Here is an 18,192-nt window from a genome sequence, read left to right as displayed (position 1 = left end):
GATTTACCCTCTGGGAAGAAGACTTGGACGGAGTTGGGAGTGGGGGATAGGGAGCTAGAAGGAGAGGGAAAGTTTAGAAATGCCACTAGAGTACACAGAAGGGCATGCAGACTTTGGGGAATTGGTGAAGAGAGGAGGAAAAGAGAGAATAAAGGAATAACAAGAAGAACAACAAACGAACAGCAACAGGAAAACTAGAAACTGTACTCATGTTCCTATAAAAATAAGAACAATCAAGAAAAAACAATAGGAGAAAAACAGGAACAAGAAAGGAGAGAAATGAAAAAGAAAAAAGAAGTAAGAGAAAAGAAAAACAAAAAAACTCCCCTTTGAGGTGTGTCTCTGTTGTCCCTGGAGTACAATGTGAGTAGCAGTGAGCAGAACTGAGTCAGTTAATCTCGGCGAGCCAGCCATAGTCCACTGAGATTCAGGCTGGTTTCTGGCTGAGAGGCTAGAATTGAGCTCCCTACCCGCTGCAGGGTTGAACTCTACATGGTTCTACTGCATATTTGACCCACTCTTTCCCTGTAGCCAGTCCAGGTTTGGTGGGAGGTGCTGTTCCCAGCAACTCACCAACCACTGTGGTCCGATGTGTCTTTGCTCTTCCCGTGGGCTTCAGTTTTCAACAACAAGCATTGGAGAGGTCCTCTCTCTGCTGCTTACCACAGCACCATCTTCCTGAACTCATAGCAATGGCTTCTCTGGCCCTGGGCACCTCTGCAGCATGGATCCAGATCCCTGTGCTGCTGCACAGGTGCAGGCATAGGCAGCCAATAGGTCTCAAAGTGGCCGGCACAGATCTCCTCTGTAGTATAATTTCAAATCAGGGATTGTCATGCCTCCTGCCTTGCCATTGTTGCCCAGAATTGCTTTCACTATTCTAAGTCTCTTCTAGTTCCAAATGAATTTTAGGATTATTTTCCCTAATTCTTTGAGGTATGCTATTGGTATTGGCATTAAATCTGTAGAACAATTTTGGTAGTGTGGCCATTGTCACTATATTGGTTCTTCCTACTCAAAAACAAGAAATACCTTTCCATTTTCTGCTATCTTCATCTACTTTTTCCAGGTACTGTAGTTTTCAGTGTAAAGATCTTTTACTTGCTTTGTGTGATTAATTCCTAAGTATTTCATTTATTTCAATGCTGTTGTGAAAGGTGTGATTTCCCTAATTTCTCTCTCAGTGAGTTTATTATTTGTATACAGGAATGCTGTTGATTTTTGAATGTTGATTTTGTATCCAGGTTCATGACTGAATTTGGTTATTAAATCTAGAAGTCTTTTGGTGGAGTTTTTCGGGTCTTCTATATAGAGTATCATGTCTTCTTCAAATAATGATTTCTTCCATTTATATCCTTATTCCTTTTATTTCTTTCTCTTGTCTAATTGCTTTTCCTAATGTTTCCAGAAATATATTGAATGGGAGTGGTGATAATGGACATCCTTGCCTTGTTTCTGATTTTAGAGTGAAAACTTTCCGTTTCTGACCATTTAGTATGCTGTTGGTTGTTGGTTTGTCATAGATGGCTTTTATCAGAATGAGATAAATACCATCTATTCCAATTTTCTGTAGGGTTTTATCATAAATGGGTGTTGGGCTTTGTCAAATGCTTTTTCTGTATCTATTGAGATGATATTTTTTGTCCTTGGCTCTGTTAATATAGTGTATTACATTTTCTTATTTGTGTATGTTGAAGCATCCCTGCATTCCTGGGATTAAATCCTACTTGATCATAGTGTATCATCTTCTTGATGATTTGCTGTATTCTGTTTGCCAGAATCTTACTGAGGATTTTTGCATCTTTGTACATTAGGAAGATTGGCCTATAGTTCTTTTTTGGTCAGGTCCTTCTCTGTTTTTGGTATCAGGGTAATACTTGCTTCCAGGAATGATTTTATGAGTATTGCTTCCCTTTCAATTTCATTGAAGAGTTTGAAGTGTAATGGCATTAGATCTTCTCTAAGTTTCTTGTAGAATTCAGCAGTGAATCCATCAGGACCTGGGCTTTTATTTTTGGTACATTTTTAATTACATTGTCAATTTCATTGACATATTGAGTTATTTACAATTTTTATGTCTTTTTTATCAGCTTTGTTAATTCATATATATCTAGGAATCTGTGCATTTCTTCTGTGTTTCCCATCTTATTAGAATACAGGTTCTTGAAGTGTGGGTATTGTTGACCTTCTGGATTTCTACAGGATCCATTGTGATTTCACCCTTTTCATTCCTAATTGAATGAATTTGAGTCTTTTCTCTTTGTTTTTGATAAGATTGGCTAAGGGTTTGTCAATTTTACTTGATCTCTCAAAGAAGCAACTCTTCAATTCTTTGATTCTTTGTATTATTTTCTTATTCTCAAATGCATTAACTTCTGCTCTGATCTTTATAATTCCCTCCCTAGTATGAGCTTTGGGTTTGACTTGCTCTTATTTTTCTAGGCATTTGAGGCTCAACATTAGCTTATTTGATCTCGTTCCATTTTCCTGATGTGACAATTTACTGCTATAAATTTCCTTCTAGGACTGCTTTCATTGTGTCCCATAATTTCTGATATATTGTATCGCCATTATTGTATATACTGTTTAAATTCTTGTTTAATTTCATCTGTGACCCATTGTTCAGAAGAGTATTATTCAATTTCCATGTGTTTATAGAGTTTTTGCTGTTGGTTTCCAATTTCATTGCACTATAGTCAGATAATATGCATGGGATAATTTCAGTTCCTTTGTATTTACTTAAATTAAGCATTTTCTATGGGCTAATATGTGATCTAGTTTGGAAAACATTCCATGTGCATCTGAGAATAATGTATATTCTGATGTTGTGGGGTGGAACACTGTAGACATACACTAAAGTCCATTTTCTCACAGGTTTGTTTCAGTTCTAATATTTCTTTCTTGATTTTTTTTTTTTGTCTATTTGATCTATTTTTGACAGTGGGGTATTGAGTTCCCCCATTGTAATTGTATTAGTGCTTTTTTGATTTTTTTGTGTTCATTAATATTTGCTGTACATAGTTGGGTACACTGGTATTTGGTGCATATATATGTATGTTTGTTATCTCTTCCTCTAGGATTGTTCCCTCTACAAGGATATAGTGACCTTCTTCATCTCTCTTATTCAGTCTTGGCATAAAATTCACTTTGTCTGCAAACAGAATAGCTACCTCTGCTTTATTCTGGGTTCATGTCTCACTGAGTATTGTTTTTCACCCTTTGACTTTTAGCCTATGAATTTTTTTTGAGTTAAATGTTTTTCTTGTATGCAGCATATTGTTGGATCTTTTTTCTTGATCTATTCTGTCAGTCTATTTCTTTTGACTGGTAAGTTGAGACCATTTACATTGATGGTTATGACTGAAATAAATTGGCTCATCCTTGTCATATTATTTTCCTTTTGTTGGTTCCTTATCTTTCCTCCCTGTTTAATTGCTTGTCCTGCCTAGTGGCTTCTTTCTGTTGGTGTTCTTGGAATTGCGGTCTTCATTATCTCTTTCTAAAATATCCTTCAGGGCATTTTGTAGAGTTGGTTTAGTGGTCATGAATTTCTTCAGTTGCTCTTTTCATGGAAGTATCTTATTTCTTCATTGAATTTGAAGGATAGTTTTGCAGGTAACATCAATCTGGCTTGGAGGGTGTTTTCTTTCAGAACCTGAAATCCTTTACTCTAGGCTGTCCTTGACTTAAGGGTTTATGTTGAGAAGTCTGCTGTGATTCTGATGAGCTTTCCTATATAGGTGATTTGTTTCTTTCCTCTAACAATTTTTAATATTCTGTTCTTGTGCTGTATTTCTGGGATCTTGATAATTATCTGGCTTGGTGTAGTTTTATTTTGGTCATGGCTAGTTGGAGTTCTGTATACCTCACTAATTTGTATGTCAAATTTTTTTTCCCATGTTTGGGAAGTTTTCTGGCATTACTTCTTTGAATGGCTTTTTATTGCATTTGCACTATCTCCAGCTTTTTCATTGACTCCAGAAATTATTATATTATTTTTCTTTGGATCATCTTGTAGCTGTTGGATTGATTTTTCATGACCCCTTGCCATTTTTAAGATAATCTTTTTTTTTCATGTTCATAAACTGCAATATTGTCTAATAGATTAGAAATTCTGTCCACTTTCAATCTAGTACGTGTCCTTTCAGTGGAATTTTTAATCTCCTGGATTAAATGTTTGAGTCTGTTTCATAGATTCCATTTCTTTCCTATGTTCAGCATTCATGGTTTCCATCATTTTCCTAAACTCCTACTTTTTTGTGTGTGTGTGTGTGTTTTTTGTTTTTTTTTTTTTTTTTGATACTGGGGATCAAACTCAAGACCTTGCACTTGCGAGGCAGGCGCCGGAACCACTGAGCTAAATCCCCAGCCCACTCCTACTTTTTTTTAATCTGTGTCTACTCTAGATTCATTCACTGAGCATGTCTTTCATTTTGATCATTTCTTTTTTTACCTGAGAGGTTATTTTCTCTATAATCCTATGCATCTGTTTTGTTTTGTTTTTTACTTATGCTATTATTATTTCTGAAATTTTAGGTGGGTGACTTCCAATTGCCTCTATCTCATTGTCCTCTGGACTTGTCCTAGGTGGGCTGGAGGTCTGGAATTTCATTTTGCTTCTGCATCTTGTCATTTTCTTTTTTTTTTTTCTACGTTGATGCTTACAAATGTCTTATGGCAGGTAGTTTTATCACTATCTGTCAAGGCTTCCCTAGGAAGTGTCTGCTCCTCAGAGAAGTCTTCTGGGCATATGTGGTTCTTGGTCTTTGTGTCTTTCCCAAGACCCTGCCTTCCTAATCCGTTAAGGATGAGAGGTTGCTATCTAGCTCAACATCCAGTCCTTTGGTACTGGACTTGGTGATGGTTGTGGCACCAGACAATTGCAGTGTCATCATACAAGGGAGAGCAACTGGTTATAACAGGATGACATCCTGGCTAAAATGACACAATTAGCAATACCACTAGCATCAAGCACCAGCACAGCCTAGAAAATGACAAGTTATGGTAACCGTTAATTTGACACCTTTAACCATAGGAGCAACATATACAGTTATGTAACACAATCCATCATAAACCTGAACTTATATGCAGTGAGCTTCCCCTTAGTGCTTTTACCCCATAAGGAGGGAATTTAAGAGGGATGGAGGGCAAAACAGATAAATGAAGGGAGGTGTAGTTGGGGCAAGGCTGGAGGATAGAGATGATCACCCAAGCTTTGGGAAACTGGAGAAAAGGGTAGAAGAGAAAGCATGAAGAGTAAAGCAAGAGATTATTGGGTATACACCAGAAAGATGAGAGACGATTTTCACTCACATGAAAATACCGTAAACTCAAGAGAGATAGTTGAGGAAAGAAAGAAGATGAGTAGAACAAGATGAAAGTAAAGCTAAAAACCTAAATAGTGAAGGAAAAACAAAAAACAGACAGAAAAAGGAAACAAAACCAACAAAGAAAGCAAAAGATAAAATTCCTCTGGTGTCCACAGTTCTGTGGCAGTGTCCAAGGCAGACAGTGTCGCAAAACCGTCCTCATACCCCTGCCAAGTCTGCAGTAGGATTAGGGTTGGATACAGGGTTGGTCTTGTGGGAGCTGGAGCCGGTCTTCAGCCAGCAGCTTTTTGGATCTCTCTCTCTGCCCCCCTCCCCATACCTCCTTACCTGGGATGCTGTGGCGCCCTCAGGCAAGGAGAGCCAGGGCTGCTCTCAGTCCTGTATACAGCTGATTCCGCTTGGTCTTTGCACAGCTTCCTCTGTTTCACCCAAACTGGCACTTCTTTATCCTAGCCCACCGCTTGTCGCAGGGTGGGCAGTGGGTACTGTTCCATAATGAATGCAGCCCAAAGGTTCTACTTAAATCTCCTGCCTAGCTGGCCGACCCTGGACTGTTTAAATCCCACATGCACATCTGCATCTTCCTCTCAAGCCCCTAGTCTCCACCCCCACCTCTGCTGCACTGTGCTGCAGTGGCTAGGCCGAGGCAAAAAGAAAGAAAGAGAAAGGGGGCTGGCAGGAAGAGGGCAGGTTATTTCTGGTCACTTGCCTCTGTGTTTGCCAGCGAAATTTGCTGCCAGGCTATAGCGACTTTTGTGTGGAGGAAGGCAGAAGAGGCCAGGGGCCTTTTTTCCCAAATCTATCCTCTGTGGCTTGAATTAGCTGCACTTTTTCAGTCCATCAGTTTCTTGGGGACTTCGCAGTAGGGCAATTCTTGCTTCGTACTGCCCATGCAGCTGGTAACCCTGTGAGCCGTTGCACTGTTCCATAAAGCCCCATGCCTATGTTTTGTTTGATCTGTTAGTTTCCTATTTCAGATTGATTTTGGTATCAGGATATGTATCCCTCCCTTCCTTCCAGTTACCTGTGTTTCAGCTGATTTCTCTGTGAGTAGGTCCAACGTGACAGTGGCTCCTCCTCCAGTCAGCCCTGTTCAATCTCCTACTTACATAATTTAGATGGCGCTGGAATCTCTCGTCCGTTTGAGAATAAAGGTGGTTATAAGAAGAGAAGGATAAAAGAGAGAAAAGCATATCAAAACAAATGAATACTTTAAAACAAATACCTGGAAATGTTTTTAAATCTGTGACTCTCTTTTACACCAGTACCCCAGAATGACTCCTAGTAGGTATGAGTGGCCATAAATGACACTGCCAGACAACCTAAGAGAATGTCTAAGTGGTGAGGATAGTAGGTCCCTGTAAAGGAGAGTGCACTTTATCGTGGGGAAGCAGACAGCTCATCAGCTCCCAGAAATCTTTTCTTCATTTTAATCAACAAAAGTGTGCATAAGCAGCTGATGCTTTGAACAGGAAAAGAGGGAGATTCCCAGGTGTGAAAGTGTCCCTGGAAACTGCTGGGAGGTCATCGGAGTCCTGACCATGTATTTAGCTGGACACAAGTAGTCAATACTTTTAAATTGACTGTTGGGATGCAAGGTATTCAAGAACAAGGATTTATGTCCCATCTGGGCCACCAAAGCTGTTATGGGTCACTTAAGCTCATAAGCTCAGGTTCATCTGCTCACCACTAACCAAATTAATAAAAAATAATACTAAATATTTACTTAAGGCTTACTCCAAAGGAATAGAGGGGCCTGTTTGCCTCCAAACTCCATTTCACCGTTTCTAGGTGGGCAAGGATCTTTTATAATAAAAAGCAGAGAAGAGGAAAAACAGAAATAATGCAGATCTTCACACTTGCTTTATCACTTTTAGCCATCTTTAGTTCATTGTCCTCTTGTGAAAACAAAAAAAGAAAAAGAAAAAAGAAACAAACAAAAACCTGAGCTCCAGGCTTCCTGGTGTCAGCATCCACATATTCTGTTCATTCACCTGGGCTAAAGAGAGGTGGGAAAAGCTGTTTATGCCTTAGACTTCAAAGAGCCACTTGTCCCTAAAAAATAAAAGTAAAAAACACCCCTAATTTAAAGTTCCATTTTGGAGTGCTAGTTACGTAAGTATTACACATGTGGATCTATCCTTAAGTTGGTGTTGTGCATACACACAAAAATGCCATCAATATCGCTAGCCCTATGCAGAATCCCTAGAGTGCTAAGAAAAAGAGCTAACTTTGGTGATGGTGTCTCCAGATGGTAATCTTTATTTTCTTTTTCTGTAGGAGTTGGTGATTTCAGTGTGTGGGAGTTCTCTGGAAATCCAGTGTATTTCTGCTGTTATGACTATTTTGCTGTAAATGATCCTACGTCGATCCATGTCATTGTTTTTAGTCTAGAAGAACCTTATGAGATCCAGCTGAACCAAGTGATTTTCTGGCTCAGTTTCCTAAAGTCTCTGGTCCCAGCAGAGGAGCCCATAGGTGAGCTGAGCCTCCAGGCTGTGATTGCTTTTCCTCTTCTGTTCTGCTGCTGCCCATGTCGTACTGGGCCACAGCCATTCCCAGACCCTGCAGTTTGAGTCTCAGAGCTGCTGTCTCCGTTCTTTCTTCTCCCCACTGGGAGGTTCCGTTCTGAGGCTCAGCTGGTCTCTGTGTTCTGCGGGGAGTTTTTGTCTCATGATCACATATTTCTGTCTCAAAGACCAATTCTAACATATTCCCCAAGACCTGTTTCTCACTTCTTTCTATACGTTAGAGCCATTGTTGTTTTTGCTGGATGCAAAGTGGAATCCTCCATCAAGAACTCCTGCTCCTTTTTTGAAAAGACCCGTAATTCACCAGTAGAATGAGCTGTCCATTCTGCTGATCCTTCAAGCACTAGAGAAAAGCAGCCCAGTGGCTGACTGGCATCCTGACACTGTTCCTAGAGGAGAGGAGAACATAGAGAATGGGCTTCTGTTTGTGTAGAACAAGAAAAGCAGCCTTCCCTGAGGAAATACAAGACTCAGCAGCCAGATTTTTTCCCCCAGAAAAGCACAGAATAATAAATTGGGTTTACTATCCCTCAGCATGCAGCCATTTTGGTCTTTCTCCTTTATCACGGCTTCTTTTCAAACATTTCCGTAAGTGAGAGCTGCTGCCATGTGAGTCACAGGCAGTTTCTCTCTTTGGATCTTGTGACTGCAGGAAGAGGGCTTTCTCTGGGCCTGAAAAGAGCACCCTCCTGGTAGGAAGTTAAATCTCTCCCCTCGTGTAGGAGGAAGTGTTCGTATGAAGCCATGAGAAGCTGACATGTGCTGCAGTCGGGTGTGGTCCCCTGCTAAAACCACTCCTTACCACCCAGAATGGGCTCCCTTGTTGTTTTCCAGGCCTGGGGCCTTCTAGGGGCTTATATCTTGCCTTGGGGCTCTCAACTCTGTGGGCAGATTGTACATCCCCTGAAGATGGTCTGGCTGTGAGGTCAAAGCACCCCTCACTTGGACAGGAGAGTCAGCCAGGTAGGGGAGCCTGCCCCCACAGTTCCTTCTCTCTCCCCAGCCTTTGGTGGTAAGCTGAAGAACCCACTCCGAGTGGTCTTGGTGGCCACCCATGCTGACATCATGAATATCCCTCGTCCAGCTGGAGGCGAGTTTGGATATGACAAAGACATGTCGTTACTGAAAGATATCAGGAACAGGTAAGGGAAGCCTGGGGGAGCCTCTTATCCAGGGAACTGGATTTGGGAGGTGAGTATGAAAATACAGATGGAAGTCATGTGACCTGACAAAGGAATGAATGGCCCATCTTCCATGATTGATCTTTTGTATTTTTCATCTTTTCAAAGAATGAATACACATAAAACAACTAAATAAAGATGAAGAGCATGTGATAAAGAGGAGCAGTTCTCTCACTGCTTCCTTTGGCTCAGCGGCACTGTCCAGAGGGGATTTCTGGTGATTGGTTTAAGTTCTTTTCTTGATTATCACCATAGCACTAATCAGTGTTTCTCAGCATACAAGTTGCAGCGCACTAGTGGGCCATGAAATTATTGGGGTCATGACTAATTCTGTCTACAACAGTATAGGATGAGATGGAATAGAACAGAAGAGAATAAAATAGATCAGTGCATTTAATGTCAAGTATTTAAAATTTTTTTTTTCACTTACAAAATTTAGGTGTGCACAGGATCAGAGGTTAAGAATGTAAATTTCTACTCAAAGACTGTAACACTCCTTTTTTTTCCATTGATACAGTTATTTACCTGAAACTGGGTAACTTATAAAGAAAGCGTTGATTTAGTTCACAGTTTAGGAGGCAGAAAAATCTCAACAGCATATTAGCAGTTCTGGTAATGGTGTCCTTGGCTACATCACCTTGTGGCACAGAGCATCATGGTAGGATTACCTGTGAAAGGAAGCCAAAGAGAGAGACCCAGGGATCCTGCTTTCTCTTTGTAGCAACTCTCTATGAGGTATAACTGGAATCCCATGGAAACTCTTCCTTTGGAGAGCAGCACCCCAATGACCTGAATCATCTTCAGTTAGGCCCCTCCTCTTAAAGGTTCCACCATGAATGATACACACACTGGGAACTTAATCTCAAGCACATGAGTCCTTGGGAGACAAACCACGTCTAAATCAAGCATTCTCCATCCAAAAAAAAGAGTGAACTGTGTGTTAGTAACTTGAATCTTGAATTATCAATTTGAGGCTCATACCTTCCTTCCTCTTGGTGTGAAAGTGAGTCTTCTGTGCATATTCCGGGTGAATGGTGTAACTGTAGTACTGTGCCTCTGCCTCTAGTCCTTACACTTTTAGCAGCCTCACTTACAAGATGAACATGTGGGCCTCCCCTTTCCTGCTCAGGAGGAGCTGATGTCTTTCCATAGTATGTCCCTGCTGCTGGGTAGAAGGCCAGCGGTCCTGTTGGTATGACTGGGAATGCAGGCTCACGTCCCCAAACCTGTGCACCTAGAGTGACCAAGCAGAGTCTACCAAACAGCAGGGATGGGGACCTCTGTAAGGTGCTCTGGGGCCAGTAGGAGCCCTGGGCTCTGCTTGGAAAGACCTGAGGAAATTGACTCAGGGCTGATGTAGTTCTTACTCTCACCATAGGTTTGGGAACGATCTTCACATTACAAATAAATTGTTTGTGCTTGATGCTGGGGCTTCTGGGTCTAAGGACATCAAGGTACTTCGGAATCACCTCCAAGAAATTCGGAGTCAGATTGTCTCGGTAAGTCTATCCTGGAGGGCCCTAGATCTGACCTCTGCTGTCATCAGCAGTGACCAGGGAACTAGGCTCTCTGTTCTACTCTTTTTGTTAGGCTTGGTTTTCTGGGGACACTTTCAGAGTAGGACCCAGGACTAAGGGACCACCTGGATAGGCTGTGAGCATATTATTCTGCAGTGAGGCAGGATAGGAGAGAAACAAGAAATGGTAGGAGATAGTTATTATGGGCCAGGTGGACCAAATCAGAGTGCTTGCAATTCTTAGTTTACGTGGTTCGTTTAAATACAAAATTTCGTTTTACAAATTGCAAAAGGAATTCTAAAGTGCTCTATTGTGGAATGTGAGAAAACTCAGACAAAAAATCATAAAATTTATCAAAGGGCCATTTTAGAAAATTCAGAAAAGTTAGAAAACACTAACAAAGTTTATTGAACAACATAAAACTATAGATCAGAACAAGTGGAATGAGAGCATGTTCTTGCCACAGGTAAGATATGAAAAAATGCTTCATTTTTTCCCAAGTTAAATAAATTTCATACAGTTTCAGCTAGCATCTGAATGGGATGGAGGTTGTTAGGGTTTTTAATCTTCAAATTTCAGTGGAAGAAGAAATAAAGCACATGATAAAGGCTTTATAATCAATAAAATAACAAGTTAGTGTCAATGTAAACCATAATATCTAACAGAAATTTAATGAAAAATAAGTATTTTAATTTAATGAGGAAAATATTTGGTTAATAATCCTGCACAACTGGTTATTTTGCTGGGAGGAAATGAAGCTAATTATCCTACTTTCCACACTGCCTGACCATTTGTGGATTGAAACTATTGAATGTTCAAATATAAAACAATAAATATCTTGGATAGTGATTTCGGGGAATGTGTTTTTAAAATAACTTAGAATTGAGGCAAACTTTTAAGGAAAGGTTACAAAAATCTACAAGCTTTCAAAGAAAGTATACCTACTTGACAACAGAAACATTTAATCTCTGACAGTAAAGATTGATAAAATTAAAAGGTAAAATAGCCTGGAGAAAATTATCATTACATTTGACACTAAAGGATTGCTTATTCATAATATGCAAAAGGCTCTGTAAAACTGATAAGAAACAGAAAAAACATGCGAAAAGGCGAAAATATTACATTACTCTCAGGCATGTTCCTACCACACAAGCCCAGCTCTGACTTGGGTAGGTGTGTGACACCTCTACTGTCGCACAGAGGTATCTGGGATCTAGTTCCTTTCCAGCACCAGGCTCTGGTTCCACACTTGCATTCAGAATGCTCAGGAAGCCCTTTTCTCTGGCACAAAAATGTCCCTGCACCTCATGTAGGGCCCCCTTTTGGCACACTCAGCAGATGGGAGTGGTCTGGCAGGCCTCTGGGAATCAGAGCCCCCACACAAGCAGGTGGTGAGCTGCCCCATGTTTGGATGATAGCCACCTTAGCACAGAGTCCTTGAAGATTTTGAGTTAGGCTGTGGTAAACCCCTCAACAACCCCTGAGGCCAGACAAGTGGAGCCCGCAAATAAACTGTTTATGACTGAGAAATTTTTTTGATCAGGAATTGGAGTTTAGGTGACATAAAACTTGATTGGAAAAGAGTGCCTAATTAACAGTGCAGTGCAGTACAAGGCTTGTGTGGCTGCTAATTAGGATGGTATGTTGATATGAATCTGAAACCTAGGCTGGTTTACTTAACAAACTTAAAAAGTTAAAAACCAGGGGCCCGGGATTTAGCTCAGTGGTTCCGGTGCCTGCCTCGCAAGCTCAAGGTCCTGAGTTCGATCCCCAGTACCAAAAAAAAAAAGTTAAAAACCAATTTCAAACTAGTTACCAAGAACTGGTCTAATGGAAATAACAGTTCAATAACAATCCCTATGAATACCACATTTATGGGTTGAAATCCACTCTACTGTTGACAAAGATACTCATTCTCTGTTCTCTCTTCCTAAAGTACCCATTGCCAGAGTGGAACAGTCACTTCCCAGTGGGGCATGAGAGACAGGGTAAGCGAGGGAAGAAAGTATTGAGCAAAACATGGTGCATTACAAAATTCCAAAAGTGGGGGCCAGGGGTTTAGCTCAGTGGTTCTGCCACCTGCCTCAAAAGTGCCAGGTCCCAAGTTCAAGCCCCCGGTACCAAAAAAAAAAGTTCCAAAAGTATAAGTCTAAAGACTCAGCGTCTGTTTATCAAGACAGAGCTGAAAAGCTTGTACAAAGCTGTACGTTTGATAAACAAATTCTGCCTGAAGGCAGCACTGAAGCATTAACTGCCCCGTCACTCCAGCTGCGAAGTGCCGTCTTATTTGGGGTGTCAGGAGCACAATCAAGTGAACAGCACTGTGTCCACTGGGCTCCTCACTCGCCTTCTCCCACCCCACATGCTCTAGGGCTGCCCCCCCATGACTCACCTGTGTGAGAAAATCATTTCCACGCTACCATCCTGGAGGAAGCTCAATGGGCCCAACCAGCTGATGTCACTGCAGCAGTTTGTGTATGATGTGCGAGACCAGCTGAACCCCCTGGCCAGTGAGGAGGACCTCAGGCGAATTGCACACCAGCTCCACAGCACAGGCGAGGTGAGTTCTCCATGTGGCTGGGCAGTGGGGCAAGATGGAGTAGGGACTCAGATCTAGTCCAGGGCCTGTGGGGGAATGAGCCTGGGGTGGCAGAGTGGACATGGCCTAGTCACCCACGGTATTTCCAGATGTGCAGTTATTACTGCCTGAAGTAATTCCCAAACCTGCAGCTCCCTGCTTCTCCTTCATCTTAACACTACTATCTAGATTTCTCTCTTTTGCTTTTGTCATCCAGTTCCTGTTAGTTAGGGCCACAGGGTTGCTGTCCTGGGTGACTGTCTTCTCATTCACCTTTGGAGACTTGATGTTTTCCTGCTCTTTCTGGCAGCCCCGAGGCTGGTGGCCTCCTGTGGTTCCAGCTCCAAATCAGCTTCCTGATCTACAAAGAGTTGAGAAAGGTGATGAGGTGTCCTCAGGCAGACCATTTTGGAGACACTTAAGACAAAGAAATAGTGTGTAGAGCACAGACTGATCATAACCCTAAAGACACACTTAAAACCCCACATGCCTGCTCAAAGTAACAGAAAATAGGACTCTGCTTCTGGTCCTGTGGCATTCAGCATTAGCATTGGGGATGTGTACCCATCTCCAGAAAGAGACACAGCTTCACATTTTTCCATCCTATGAAATCAGAGGCACCATGGGCTGGACTGGGCCAAGAGCAGCCCTTGTGAATATTAAGAGCTAGAAGAAGTTGGAGAATATTGAAACCAGAAACTCAGGTGCTACGTGATGGCCGTGCTTGCATGAGTTGTATATTTTGAAACGAATATTGAATCCAGAAGCCAGTGACCCAGAAGAACCACAAGTAGTGATTTAATTAGCCTTGTACACTCCCAGGAAACAACCAGCAAATCTGCTGATTCCTCCAGCCGTACCGTAAGGTGATTGCAAGGAAGGAGATAGGAGGAGTCAAGCTTAGATTGTAAGACATAGCTGGATAGAAAATGTTTTAACTCATTCATTTGGCATAATATCCTCTCATTTCACCAGCAGCTTCCTAGATCACAGGAAATAATTCATTTAATTTGATATCACATCCTCCTTAAGCTTGAGCCTTAAGTAAATGAACACTTAAAGGGAAAAAAAGAAAGGAAACCTCGTGTGCCGTGGCCCCACTTTGACTGACCACACCCTCCTTCGTTTCTGTCGCTGCCGTCTAGGAAATGCTCTGTCCGCCTTACACATTCTCCCCTCGTCTGTCTTTCTGTGGCCCAGGACCCCACATAGCACATGGTGACCTGTCTCGTCTCCCAGGCCTCTCCCGAGGCCATGGGTCAGGCTGTGTCTCCCATCCTCCTGAGCGATAGCAGTACTAAGTGTGCATGGTGACCCACAAAGTGCCCTGTCAGGAACTGCGTACACATGGACTGTGTCCTTCATGAATTTCCAGTCTGAGGTTCAAGTGCAAACAGAACCACACAGAGTGGGCATCATAAAGGTCTAAGCCTGACTAGGGCAGAAAAGTCTTCCTGTGGCCAACAGGTGAAGTGTGTGGTGCCTATGAGGAAGGAGCCATTTTCATAAAAGCGAGGAACAGGGAGGGAGCAGAGGAAGAGTAACTGTTCCCTGAAAGAATTTCTAGTTTTTGTTACTTTTTTTCTAATTTTTTTTTTAAGAGCTAAACATGACCTATAGACCTGAAGTCCCCTCCAGTCACCACTTCTGGTGTCTGACTCCTGTCCTTTCTCTGAGGTGAACGATCATCATAGTGGTGTATCTTTCCAGAACTTTTGTATGGAAATGTTTAAATTTAATATGTATTTACATAATTATATACCACATATATATACTTTTGAAAAATTTCAAGTCTTTAAAGAAGTCCCAAGAATGCTATCATGAACTCTAATATACTCTGCTCTTAAAGTTGATTATTTATATTTCCTAACATTTGCTTGGTTTCTCTCCTATTCATTTACTAAATTATTTTTCAGACAGCCTCATACTCCACCTCTTAATACTTTAGCCTCTGTTTCCAAAGAGGACATTATTCTACATAACCCAGTGTATCAAATGGTCACATTTCAGAAACAACAACATTGGCACAGTAGTCTGACTGATGGAATAGTCCTCGCATAAGAGTCTTTTGCTTGTGCTCATGACTTCTTTTATACTAGTTTTATTCATGTATGCATTTATTTTGGGATTCAGGATCCAGTCACACTTTCATCGCATTTGTTTGCCATGCCTCCTCCTCTTCCTTTTCTTTTACTTGTATTTGTGTGTGTGTGTGTGTGTGTGTGTGTGTGTGTGTGTGTTCCATTATGTTGAGCTTTTTGGCATTGAACAGTAGTTATATCTCAGAATCAGTTTTTCATATTTTCAAGCTGCTATTCAAGCATCAGTGTTTGATTTTAGGGATAGATCCATGGAAGGACCTTGAGTCATTTCTCAGAACCTCTGCTCAAGTTCTGTTGCTGGGATGAGGGCCTTTTGTGCTCTGAATGATGGATATCCATGGTGTGGATTCCACTCCCACTGGTGACCTTGTGTTGTCCCCTCTGGCAGATCAACATCATGCAGAGTGAAACAGTACAGGATGTGCTGCTCCTGGACCCTCGCTGGCTCTGCACCAATGTTCTGGGGAAGCTGCTCTCGGTGGATACGCCCCGGGCCCTGCACCACTACCGGGGTCGCTACACCATGGAGGACGTCCAGCGCCTGGTGCCTGACAGCGATGTGGAGGAGCTCCTGCAGATCCTAGATGCCATGGACATCTGTGCCCGGGACCTGAGCAGTGGGACTATGGTGGACATCCCTGCCCTGATCAAGACTGATAACCTGCAGCGCTCCTGGGCCGATGAGGAGGATGACGCCATGGTGTATGGTGGAGTGCGTATTGTCCCCGTGGAACATCTCACCCCCTTCCCATGTGGCATCTTTCACAAGGTGCAGGTGAACCTGTGCCGCTGGATCCACCAGCAGAGCACTGAAGGTGATGCCGACATTCGCCTGTGGGTGAGTGGCTGCAAGGTCACCAACCGTGGGGCAGAGCTGTTGGTGTTGCATGTCAACCATGGCCAAGGCATTGAGGTGCAGGTGCGTGGGCTGGAGACTGAGAAGATCAAGTGCTGTCTGCTGCTGGACTCAGTATGCAGCACCATTGAGAACGTCATGACCACCACGTTACCAGGGCTGCTGACGGTGAAGCACTACCTGAGCCCACAGCAGCTGCGGGAGCACCACGAGCCCATCATGGTCTACCAGCCACGGGACTTCTTCCGAGCCCAGACCCTGAAGGAAAGTTCCTTGACCAACACTATGGGTGGGTACAAAGAGAGCTTCAGCAGCATCACCTGCTTCGGCTGTCACGATGTCTACTCCCAGGCTAGCCTTGGTATGGACATCCATGCGTCAGACCTGAGCCTCCTGACCCGTAGGAAACTGAGCCGCCTGCTGGACCCTCCTGACCCCATGGGGAAGGACTGGTGCCTTCTTGCCATGAACTTGGGCCTCCCTGACCTCGTGGCCAAGTACAACACCAACACTGGAGCTCCTGGGGACTTCCTCCCCAGCCCAGTGCATGCTGTGCTGCAAGAATGGACCTCCTACCCGGAGAGCACTGTGGGCATCCTCGTGTCCAAACTGAGGGAGCTAGGTCGCCGGGATGCTGCTGACTTTTTACTTAAGGCCTCTTCTGTGTTCAAAATCAACCTCGATGGCAGTGGCCAAGAGGCATATGCCTCAAGCTGCAACAGTGGCACATCCTACAATTCCATTAGCTCTGTCGTGTCCCGGTGAGGGTGGCCTCAGCATGATCAATACCTCCTCAACTGCAGAAGCAAAGGGGTGTGATCCATCCTTCCACTGGAGTCCAGGACACCCCTTCCTGCACCCACACCCCTAAGATACCACAGTCCCTCTGCTCCGCCTGTCTCCCGCCTCTGCCTCCCTGCCTCTCCCACTCTCTGTGTGGGGATGGTTTTTCTTATCAAGATCAGACCACACCCTTCGTTTTGGCCACTCGGAAACCTGGAGGCCCTCTTCGGGTTTAGGACTCTATCTCTCATCTACATTACTTTCCTTTCACTGACAGTTTTATTGGAATTCCAAACTTTTCAATGAAATTTTTTAAACTAGTTTATTGATTATCCTTTTAAAAAAGGAAAGAAAATGCACATTTATTTGCAATGTGTATTTCTTACACTCTCTTCTTATACTAGCTCCTCAGCTTCTCTCTTTTGTATTTGTAGGAAACTCTCATGCTTGGACTCCACTGTGTGATTTATAAATAGACAATGTGAGTGCCTTTTGCAGAAGAGGGTGTGTTTGAAATCATCTGAGTCAGCCAGGAGCTGTCACCAAGGAAATGCTACCTCTCTGTCCCTTGCTGTATGCTGATTGTCACTAGAGGTGCTTCACCTTGAGTTTTTTTGTTTTTGTTTTGGATGGGAATGGGCAATATCTGTTTTTTTGTTTGGCAAGGAAAGGGGAGAAAAGAATCTTCCTCCAGAGTGATTTCATGGCCAGTGTTGTTGCTGTGAGATGTTTCCCAGTTTGCTTTTGTTGAAATGTCCACATGAACATGCACAGAAAGCGCACAGACTGCCACGCTCGGTCATTCCTCTCATCTCAGGTAGAACAAGGCGACACAGTTCCAGAGCTATGGAGACCTGTGTAAGAATGCAGAAGACCTGGACTCAGAATTTGCGGCAGTGTGTTGTCATTGGTGCATAGCAGATAGCTTCCACATGTAGATCCTGGTTGGATAACTTCTTATACTTGAAGTCTTAAAAGAAAATGAAGGATGCAGGTTTTCTTGCAGTGATATGAAATTGTGATAGAATTTTAAATTGATATGAGGGAACATGTTTTAATTCTTCTGTCCTAAGAAGCATGTATGTTAATGTTCTATCATCTATATATCACTATATATATAGATATCTACATCTATATATATATATGTGCACTATGTATATACATATATATGAATACTGGTATTTTTACTTAATCTATAAGATGTCTTAAAAGAATTAAGCTTGTTTTTTTCCCTTTTTTTAAAAAAATAAACCATTGCTTATTGCATTGGATTTGTGGGTCCTTAATTCAAAAAATACTCTCTTTCTTCTGGGT

At 42.5% G+C, this 18,192-nt stretch overlaps 1 protein-coding gene across 10 annotated transcripts in view; it reads left to right on the top strand.

The window, feature by feature from the left end:
• Window positions 1-18,149, top strand: part of Dapk1 (death associated protein kinase 1) — a 209,150-nt gene extending 191,001 nt beyond the window's left edge. For all 10 annotated transcript variants that reach the window (XM_004862456.4, XM_004862457.3, XM_004862458.4 and 7 more), the window contains 5 exons: window positions 7,611-7,808; window positions 8,865-9,003; window positions 10,421-10,541; window positions 12,931-13,119; window positions 15,628-18,149. In XM_004862456.4, the coding sequence (XP_004862513.1) occupies window positions 7,611-7,808; window positions 8,865-9,003; window positions 10,421-10,541; window positions 12,931-13,119; window positions 15,628-16,860 (1,880 nt within the window). In that variant the 3' untranslated portion in view covers window positions 16,861-18,149. The remainder of the gene's footprint in view (window positions 1-7,610; window positions 7,809-8,864; window positions 9,004-10,420; window positions 10,542-12,930; window positions 13,120-15,627) is intronic.
• Window positions 18,150-18,192: the final 43 nt, after the last annotated feature.

This window comes from Heterocephalus glaber, unplaced genomic scaffold, assembly GCF_053883595.1.
Source record: "Heterocephalus glaber isolate CG9 unplaced genomic scaffold, H.glaber_assembly_v1.0 deba00000546, whole genome shotgun sequence".
Classification (NCBI taxonomy): domain Eukaryota; kingdom Metazoa; phylum Chordata; class Mammalia; order Rodentia; family Bathyergidae; genus Heterocephalus; species Heterocephalus glaber.
The sequence above is the reverse complement of the archived record's forward strand: the minus strand, read 5'-3'. Positions and strand labels throughout refer to the sequence as shown.